General features: G+C 41.8%; 1 protein-coding gene across 6 annotated transcripts in view; it reads right to left on the minus strand.

The window, feature by feature from the left end:
• Klf12 (KLF transcription factor 12) overlaps positions 1–10,478 on the minus strand; it is a 431,501-nt gene that overhangs the window by 258,629 nt on the left and 162,394 nt on the right. For all 6 annotated transcript variants that reach the window (XM_055609629.1, XM_055609631.1, XM_055609626.1 and 3 more), the window contains one exon: positions 7,481–7,570. In XM_055609629.1, coding sequence (XP_055465604.1) covers positions 7,481–7,570 — 90 coding nt within the window. The remainder of the gene's footprint in view (positions 1–7,480; positions 7,571–10,478) is intronic.

A 10,478-nucleotide genomic window follows, 5' to 3' on the forward strand; every position in this document is an offset into this window, starting at 1 on the left:
GCAACAAATCAAGTAATCCAATTAAAAAATGGGGTACAGAGCTAAACAGAGAATTCTCAATAAAGGAATATCGAATGGCAGATGAATATTTAAAGAAATGCTCAATGTCCTTAATTATCAGGGAAATGCAAATCAAAACAACCCTGAGATTTCATCTTACACCCATCAAAATAGCTAAGATTAAAAACTCAAGTGACAACACATGCTGGAGAGGATGTGGAGAAAGAGGGACCCTCCGCCATTGCTGGTGGGAATGTAAACTTGTACAACCGCTCTGGAAATCAATCTGGTGCTTTCTCAGACAATTAGGAATAGTACTACCTCAGGATCCAGCTATACCACTCCAAGGCATATATCCTATGCTCAAGTATACAACAAGGACATTTGCTCAGCCAAATTTCTTTCACTTGAAATTATTTGCAAATGCGTATGTGAGTAGGTAGGTTTGGGCACATGAGTGCTGCAGTGCCCATGGGGGCCAGGAGAAGGCATCAGATCCTGGGGTGGAGTTACAGGCAGTTGTGAGCAGCTCCACTTACTGGAAACCACAAGTCAGTTGTCTACAATAGTCATAGGTAGTGTGACTCACAGAGCCCTCTCTCAGGAGCCTGAAATTCTCTTCTAACATCCCTTTCCTTCTGCCTGAAGAAATTTCCATTCTACTTGGTTCCATGCACAGTTTGATTATTATTTCTTCATATGAATGTGGTATGTTTTTTCCCCCTCTGCCTGCTTCTTTGTTATTTCTCTAAGTTTTGTTTCATTATGGTTGTGGAAGAATTTCAATTCAAACTAGCCGAGCCGTAGGGACTCCCTTCCTGCACTGCTTACTCTCCTGTGGCACTTTCCTGTCCCTCCATGCACCCTAAGCTCACCCTTCCTGTGCCTGCTTTTAAGACTTTCTCTTACTTATTTGCAGCAATTGGATATTGTGCTTGCTGTGATTCCCACTGGTCGGAGTTCTCTTAACTTCTCGAGATTTTTAAAAAATAATTTATTTAATATCATTTTATGTGCATATAGTGTGAAGATGTCAGATCCCTTGGACTTGGCATTACAGACAGTTGTGAGCTGCCATGTGGGTGCTGGGAATTGACCCCGGGTCCTTTGGAAGAGCAGACAGTGCTCTTAATCACTGAGCCATCTTTTCGAGATTTGTGGATTTCTAGTTTCCACAGTATTTGAACAGTGGTTGGGGGAGTTCTGTTTGTTTGCCAACTCCCTGAAAGCCCAGGCGCACCTTTGTTAGACAACTCCATGTTATTCCTCGAGTAAGGGAGTAAGGCTGCTCTTCATGCTTTAGTCTTCTCTGAGCTTCACTTTAGATTTTTTTTTTTTTAGCTATGTGTTTATAGCCAACACTCTGCAGTGTGGTATGTTTAAAAATTCAAATTTTTTTCATTTCCAGTAATTTTAATTAGTTTTTATAGCTTTTTTTTTTTCTTAAAATTTCTTTCAAATCCTTCAGCATATTTATGAGATGATGGAGATGTTTCAAATCCTGGACTGTTAAGGTCACTACTGTCATTTTTAGATACATCTGGATCCACGTGTACATTTGGTATATGTATCTGGATTTCCTCCTTCTCTGAACGTGTACCAAGTTTGGCTGGGGGCCAGACATTGTCCTGTTCAGTTTACTTAGTTGTACAGTTTAGTGACTTCATCTGGAGTGTTTTGTTTGTTTGTTTGTTTGTTTGTTTGTTTGTTTTTCTGGAACAGGGCTGAACTCCATGCCCTTTTGATCCTCTCTGTGGCTGATTTCAGACTGGTCACAGCAAACACAAGTCTCGTGGTTCTGGGACTAACTAGTCTGAAATCCAACATTAAGGCGGGACTTCTCTGGGCTATCCTAGAACCCATGTTTGTAGATGGGCTCTCCATTTTGGTTTGTGTAGACCTTGTGCTCCGAGCATCATTTGGCTTCTGGCCTTTTCAATGGTAGATTTGTGCTCTCCTTCTTTGGCAGAAAGCTAATTACCCAGCCAAAGGCTTTGATGACCTCTGTGAAGGCCCAGTACACTCTATAATGACTCCATCTTCTCTTATACCGTTCCCCTCAACACAGCTGTCACTACTTCTCCCAATTCCATTCTCTGCTTAACGTGGAGACACTGCAGGCCCTGCTGGGTAATTCTCCCTGCTTTCCAGCTCTAATGCTACATCCAGGTCACAGTGAGGTGACAGCACAGCTCCTCTGTGCTTTTGCTCTTATCCTGAGGGTCACTGCCTCCTGCACAATAGGTGAAAAACAGGACCTCTGTGGTGTTTGGCTTTCCAGGTGTTTGTGTGGGGAAGTCAGTTCCCACAACAGTTAATCCTTCCAGGTCAGAAGAAAATTCCTCCACGGCTTAAGTAGGATATTTCATAAACTGTATCAGCAGGCAAACATATCCAGACAGAGAGAAATACATGCCTCACAGTAAATATATGTCTACTGCTACTGCAAGGGCAAGAGGGCCGGATCCCAGTCTGGCACAAGCTCAAAATTCTGGGGAGGTTAATTTGCTTGTACTCGAAACCCTGAAATTCCTCAAAGCACGTGATTTCTTTAAGAAATATTCCCTTCTCTAATGCACTGGCCCTATAAAAATACAAATGTCTCTCCGACAGAATCACATGTTCCGTTCCCCTCATTAACGGGGGTGCAGCTGGTCATCTCTGGGAACCTTGAGCCATTGTAGCGTAAAGGGAGGGCGGGGGCCCAGAACTGTGGCCTACAAAGGAATAAAGTTGAAGGAGAAAGACCCCAGCTAAAGAGGAGGAGGAGGAAATAGAATTACCAACTTCCTCCGGTGCCTGGGGCAGGCCCTGTGGGAGACGATTTGTGCTCCAGTTATATTTCCCTTGGGTGCTATCTTTAATTACTATCACAGCTCATTGATTTTCAATTCTTTCTATTAATACATTTATTGGCCATTCTGACATTATTAAATTCAGACCAACTCTGCATCTTTAGTAGAGGATATCTTGTCCCAAAAAAACATGAATTCTGGGAACGGAAAAAAAAAAAAAGACTTTGCATATTACCAAGATCACGGCTTCTGGCTGTACTTTGAAGCCCTGGTACTAATACACCAAGATTTCACTACAGATCAAAAGATCTCCGCTGTGGGTCATCAGAGAATATGAAATGATAGGCAAATTCATACCTCTAAGATGATTCTACTAATTTGCTATCAATGCCAGCCCCTGTTCCACAGTGGGAGGGGACATAATGAGGCCCTGCTAAAGGGCAACACGAGTGGCATTTTTAATAAACGCCTCCTCTTCACTTCTGACAACGTCATTAAGGTAACCATCTCTAACTAAGCCTCCACACACAGACGCACACTAAAGATTTAATGTAAAATTAAACCAGGAAAGAAGTGGGCCTTGGTGCTGGCTTTTTGTCCCCCAGCGCTGCTGAATCGTAATGGGATTGCCTACCTTGAACAAGCATTCCATTGCAAGACTCCAGGTTCAGCTACGCTACTTGCATCTGTCTTTAGGATGTGTTAAGAACTGAGGTCTCTTTCAAAACAGCACGGGTCTCAAAACCCTTTCCCTTGTGCCATGGTGGCAAACAGGCTCTCGCATACAATAAACAGTGTCTGAAAGAATCACTGTTTATCGAGCTCTGCCTGTTCATGAGCTCCTGGGCTGAGATGATGAAGAAGAATGAGGACCATAAAGCAAGAGGTCTCCTCCATTTCGGCTGCTGCGCAGTGCTCATCAGGTCTTTGTGATACAGAAATGCCCTCAGTCCTGGGCTATGAGTGTCCTGCAGAAGGTTGTGTTCCTGCAAGCTGTCTCAAAGGAAATCAGCAAACCTCCACTGTCCCTTCCTCCCCTGGTCTAGAATATGCATGCTCATCAGGACCTCTGCTCTAAGCAAGACCGGGGTGCGGGCTTGCCATCCTAGCTACTCTGAAGGCTGAAAGGTCAAGATCTACCTGAGTTAAAGAGGAGTTCAAGTCCATGAGGGTGAAGGGCAGGAGGAGGCCTACAATTTGAGATTTCCCTTATATGTATTTGTTTAATTACAGAGTCACTTAGATGTTGAAATCTTTACTGAAAGCAAAACCGAATGTCAGGAAAACTGAGCAACTATACGGGATAGCAATAGGGAGAATTGTCTCTCAGCCACCTACTGCAGGCAGACAGGTTACACCACCCCCCAGCTAAGGACCACGGGGCTGTGGAAGACTCGGCATGCTGGACAGACCTGGTTCTGGATGCAGTAGGCACCTGATCTCACACAGTGCTCACTTTAACTTCTTTGCGTTTTTTTGCTTCCACGCACAAGTAGCTTTGGAGTATGACAGTTAAATCTACTGTCAGAAATGCTCTCCATCACCCCTTGACCTTCTCAGATCACAAGATTTCAGAGGAAGCCTGGGAAGTGGGATCGCCCCCAAGAACACCCCCTTTGCACTGATGAGGACAGAGAAGTCCAGAGATGAGAAGGAGCCACTTAATGTCACTCAAGCTGGTAAACTGCGGGGCCAGGAATAAGGTCATATTTTATGTCTTTGAGGCAGCCCCTTTCTCTGCATTCAGCCTCCTCTCTAGTATGATAGTTCTAGAACTCTCTTCCTGCTGTCCTCCTTTGCTTAATAACACGTCAGAACATCCAAAGGCTGGCAGCATTTGGGAAGCTCCTATAACAGCAGGGTATGTGCACCAGAGGTCACGGACAACGTTTCTCCCTCGTTCCTTGCTGTGCCCCTGAAGTATATCATAAGTGTGCGTTCCCTGGCTGCAGTCTGCTCAGCAGCATGTCCTGTCTTAGGACAAGCTTGAAGGAAACTGAAGTCACAGGACAATGCACTAATCTTCAACACCACTGAAAGTAGGAGCCTTGGAACTCTGAACAGACAGAGCTGGTGCCTATATATGGCTATTCCTATTCAGTTCACATGGCTATAAGACAAAGACCTCTGCCCCTCTGTGAGAATATGAGCGTGCAATATTTGTGTGCATGCTCACAGTTTCCATGGGAGGTAGACAAATCAAGCCAATGATCAGCTGATTAGATTTGATCTGAATATCTTAAAGGTGATGTCTTGACACATGCCTGTTACAGATTTGATGAAGGTATCAACCCTAGGCTTCTTTATCCATTGTTAGCACATAGACAGGTTTTCTCAGCATTTGTTCTCTGTACCTAATGCATGTTCTTCAAGACCCCATAACTGCATGTACGAGCATTCACTTAAATTTCTCTAACATATTTATATTTTATGACAAATTAAAATTAAATCAACTTTTATGTGAAAAAAGGGTTTAAAAGATCTTCAAAATTTTAACTCTCTCTAAAAATAAGTCTGAGAGGCAGAAATCACATGGTATATGTACAATGCATCCCATGACTTCTTGTGAAAATCACTAAAATCATGTCACTAAACACTACAGGATTCTACCAGTTAAAGAGCCTAGAAATACATACAAAGCTGCAGAAAAAATAAAGTTTCTATTTCCTTCCACCATGGACAAGCTAAATTGGGGCTAGAGTATCAACATCAGTGCCACTCACAAAAATGAAAGTTGATTTTAATGAACATGAGTTAATTAATAATTAGGAACCCACAATTATTTCCTGTCCACATCTAAGGACAAACTTTCTATAAATCATGTGATGTACAATTCCTATTCACTATAAAACTCTGTGGACATTGGCTTTTGTTCCCTGAACACCCCGAGTCTTTCATGCAAACCTTACTTTGAAAAAGAAAAATGACCAAAAAGTAGAAAGAGTTCCTTGGATATTGTTGCAGATTATCAGGCTGGTGACAATGACCTCTGGTTTTGACCCCTGGTCCACATCATAGCTTATGAGTTTCTGTAGTTTTTCCCTTGCTCTAACATGTATGGTTTCAATAGATTTATTGTTGTTCGTGTTAAAGAAAGTACAATGAAATAAAGAGAATGCTGAAAAAGACAGAATGCCTTTTTCCCTTTTCTCCCCCAACAGTATGAAATGCTCTCTTACCTATATTGTGGTGTGAAGAGATCACACAGAGATTCATTTTACTAAGCTCATGATAAGAGTTTAGATTTTATGAAATGAACTAAGTCAGTAGGATGCTTAAAAACTAGTACAAATCCTTCCTGTTGTTAGGTTAATTAATCAAAGTTAGTGCCAACTACATGGTTTGGAAGATCGGGAAGGTTAACCTAGTGAGCCTGACTGAAAGCTACAGATGAACACATGACTCTTCCAGAAAACCTCATCTGTGAACAGATAACACCCGTCCTGTGAATTCCTTTTCTTTCATGATGCTCTCTCTACTCTCTCAGCATTGTGCAGTCCTTCTTCCAGCACAGAGCTTCAGGATTGTTCCTGATGGGCATTCTCTACCCATTTCATTTCAGGGTTACAAAACTCAACGCCAGACATAAAGATGAAGTAAGATCCGTGGCCAGGTGAGAAACCAGTTCCAAACAGAGGCTTGCACTGTGTTTGAAGGAGAAATGATCATGAGATGCGGCACATGGCCTCATAATGTAGAGGAATGTGGAAGTTACCGAAGGAAACCTAAGGGCTACTATAGGTCCATAAGCTCAGCGGCCTAAGAGAGGCCCCAGACAGACATAACCACTCTGATTTTTATCCTATATTCACGAGATGCAATATCCATTTAAATTTTCTTTGGATTCTTCAAGTACTAATTACTTGAATTACTATTTACTAACGTTTAGTTTTGGCTTCTTTTATTAGTGCATATACTGGTAAGGCAGAAATGATGCATTTAGTTACTTCTTGCCGGCTTTTTGTGCTGCCTAAGTGGTGGCATGTCATAAGGTGTGTGGACAGTGTGCACTCAGGGATGAAGCAATTCCTCCTTTAAATGTCATGGCCAGGCACCACTGTAATCAGTTATACTGGCTTTATGTTTTTGATTATCAAAGCTTTAAATGCTATCAATGACAAAAGAGCCTACATATTCTCATATGAAATCTGTGTTCCCAGATACTGTATCTGTAAATTAATTCATGAGTCTAGTCAGGTATTGCTAAATAATTTCCCTTTTGCTTTTGGGTGCTTTTCACATTACCTGTCCCAATTTCATCAGCCTTCTAGAACTGGTAGAATTTTAAAAACAGGGAGGAGGTCTGAATACAAATAAAAAAAAAAAATCCATTTAACCAACAATAATGTTCCCATGCCTGTTCTCTGTCATTTCCTAATTTACAGCTTCATGTTGAGGGGTTATATTCCCACCTTATTTCAAACACTTTCTTTTTGCTTTGCTTTCAATAGGTTTTCATGTACCAACTTTAACTCAGCCATGGGGATCTCATAAGGTTAGCACCCAGCCTCAGCACGTTACCCACTCCGGAAGGGAGATGCTGATGTTTAACATCGCAAGTGCATGAAAATGGACCACAGGCACACACAGGTGATTCCTTAGGCAGAAGACCAAAGTGACGACACTGCTCTGAAGTGAACAGACAGTCATGAGAAGGAGCAGGGCATCTGCGAAGATTTGCTTACCCCTTGTTCAGATTCCAAAAGCTCTGTTTTGACTCTGACTGCCGGCATCCCATCAAGCATTAGCATTCTGTTCTCAAGGGTGTTGAGATTCTGAGAATAGAAAAAAAGAGTAAGATTCAGTTCCAAAGCACCAGAAGAGGACACCGCTGTGTACTCTTCCCTCATTGCCATCCCTTCAGCACTGCTAACCTAATTCTTTAAGAATGGAGCATAATTAAGTGAGAATATCAGCATAACCAATTACCCCCCTCTCTGAACTTTCACTTGAAATAATGACTAGGACATTGACCGAATCAATGTGACTCTCTGACCTCTGGGTTGGAGGTCAGGCTATAATAAACTGCAGTGTGGAAACATTACATTAATTTATACGGGGCTGGAAAATTTATCACACCTTCCCAATAGTGGGAGGAAATACAAAGCAAGGTTCTTTCTCTTGTCCTTAGCTCTACAGGCTGTATTGTGTACAGATCCATAAATGGAAAAGTCAGATAAAAATAATCCTCACACTCTTGAAGCTTGAATAATCTCAAAACAAGGAAATATAATCCTAAATTCTGCGCAGAATCCTAGATTCTGAGCAAATAAAAACTTCTGCATATCCGCCCGCAAGCAACTATTTTAAAAACAACCAATGCAAGTTTAATTTAAAAGTGAATAGCTAAAAGTCATCAATAAAGAACATTTTGTTATAATTCTCATACACATTTGACTCAGTTTATCAACTCTAAAGGAAAGAGGCTCAACGAATCTCAAGTGTCGATCAGAAGATGAAATCAAGTTTGTTATTTCTCCAATTCTCTCTGCCTTAGGCATTTTCTGAATCAGCCATCTAGAAAGGCACTGAGAAAGCCACAGAGGAGGGGCCCAAACGAGGCTCCTAAAAAGATACATTTCACATATGACAGCTTTAACCTGGCATGGTGACAAAATTTAGAAGCTGACATGACTGAACCTGACATTTCAGAGTAGTCACTGGGCTCAATGGCCTTACAGAGGTGACATGACACTGTACCAAGTGGGTATGTACTATTTGTGTGTATATTGAAAGCATTATTCATATTCGTGCATAAATGTGTATTATGCACATATAAATATTTATTTCCCCAGGTGTGTATAACTTGTGTCTTATGAGTGAATTTTATCAAATAACGAAACATGTACCCTAAAATTTGTTAATCGGCAATTATGCCAAATCTGTGTGTGCCTATACGTATAATAGTTCCTAAATATTTGCCTACAGAGCAACAAAGCTTTGCATGATTTCTAGCGTTTGATGTTTTCACTTTTCAGGCATCTGGTTTGCATGAAAACAGTTCAATAAAATCTCCATTCCAACAAATCCCAGTTAGGGATTTTTATTACCCAATTCTACCAACAGGGCGCAGTGAAGGGCTCCCTATGGCTCAGTTCTTGACCATATTTGAATACTCTAAGAGGGACAACTTCGATGGCCTCTCATGGCAAGTATTTTCTCTGAGAAAGCAACAAGGAGAAAAAGGAAAACGTTCTGAATCCCCTTAGTTGTAAGGAACAGTGAAAAATATCACATCCCCTATACACATCGTCTACTGGAGGGGGGTGGGGGGCTGCTAATCCAAAAAATCCAGACAAAAGCAGTTCAGTATTCCCCACTTAACTTAAAATCCTTTCTTCAAGTGGGTGGGGAGGTGCGCACAGAGCACCATTCTCAGAACGAAGCTTATCGCTTGTGGCCTCCAGTTTGGAGTGCTACCCAGCAACTCAGGGGATGCCTTGCTGCAGCTAGCCAGGTCACCCTCCGCCACTCAGCTGGCCTTCTTCCCTCTGCCACTGCTCTGGGTCTGAGAATCTCCCTTCACAAAGCCTCCCAAGCTTGCTTAGCTGGTAGACAGTGAAGGATGAGCTTCCTACCCCAGAGCAGCCTTGCCCAGATGAGAAGGGAAGAAGACACCTTATAAGGGAAGGCTGGGCCAAGCTGTAGAGCAGAGAGGGAGGGCTGCAGGAAAGGAAGGTTTAATGAACTGTTAGAATCTGATTAGCGGCTAATGTCCCTCTTAGTGCTCTGGACCAATTTACAGCTGCTGTCCTCTAACCACTGTCCCCACTAGCTGTGACAAACTCACAAGTGAGTTTTAAAAAATGCAAGCTAGCCAGGGTTTTGAAGTTAAAAACTGGTAAGTCGTGAAAACCTGAGTGGGTCCTTGGTCTACTTAACACATTTAAATCACTATATTTTCACAGGGTTCTTTTTCTTTCTTTCTGTTGTTGGTCTTAAAATTCTACAAACATTCAAGTCAAAATGTACACTTTAGTTTCGCGCGTGTGTGTGTGTGTGTGTTTGTGTGTGTTTAATGAAGTCAAGTTTTCCTTGGGAGTAATTCACTTCTATGCTTTTCCAGGACCATGCCCAGCCATAACCATAACAGGCAACATAAAGAGCAATGTTTGCAGCTGCAGAACACAGCCTCCATAGCTAAGCTCTTTCAGTCAGGGCAGTAATTGATAATTAGTGCAGACAACATTGCTGCCCTCACAAATGAAACATATTAATCTCTACGCCCAGGATCCTAACCCTACTTCACAGACTTACGGAGCTCTGAGAGCCCCAACGTGTTCAACCATCAAGGAGGCGTAGGAGAGGTGATACCTGTCCAGTAATCAGATAGCATTGAAAATGCTGCCCTTCTAAAATACTGGTAGACCCATTTCACTAGGCATGATCAAACACATAGGATGTCAGATGACTGTAGATCGTAAACATATAATAGGTCCTGACCATTTGAAGTTGCTGTCAGACATGTCTTGGTATGATTTCAGTTGAAACATATTTGCTATAAAATCAATAGCTGCACCAATTTCCAAGAGGTAAACAAAATGATATCACCATCACTCTGGGTGCCCTGGTGCTATTTGTACACTTACGTTGTAATCAACATTTCAACATTATACATTCTTCAGTTATCATCGTGATATATATATATATATATATATATATATATATATATATATATATATA

This window comes from Psammomys obesus, unplaced genomic scaffold (assembly GCF_907164565.1).
Source record: "Psammomys obesus unplaced genomic scaffold, mPsaObe1.curated_primary_1811, whole genome shotgun sequence".
NCBI lineage: Eukaryota > Metazoa > Chordata > Mammalia > Rodentia > Muridae > Psammomys > Psammomys obesus.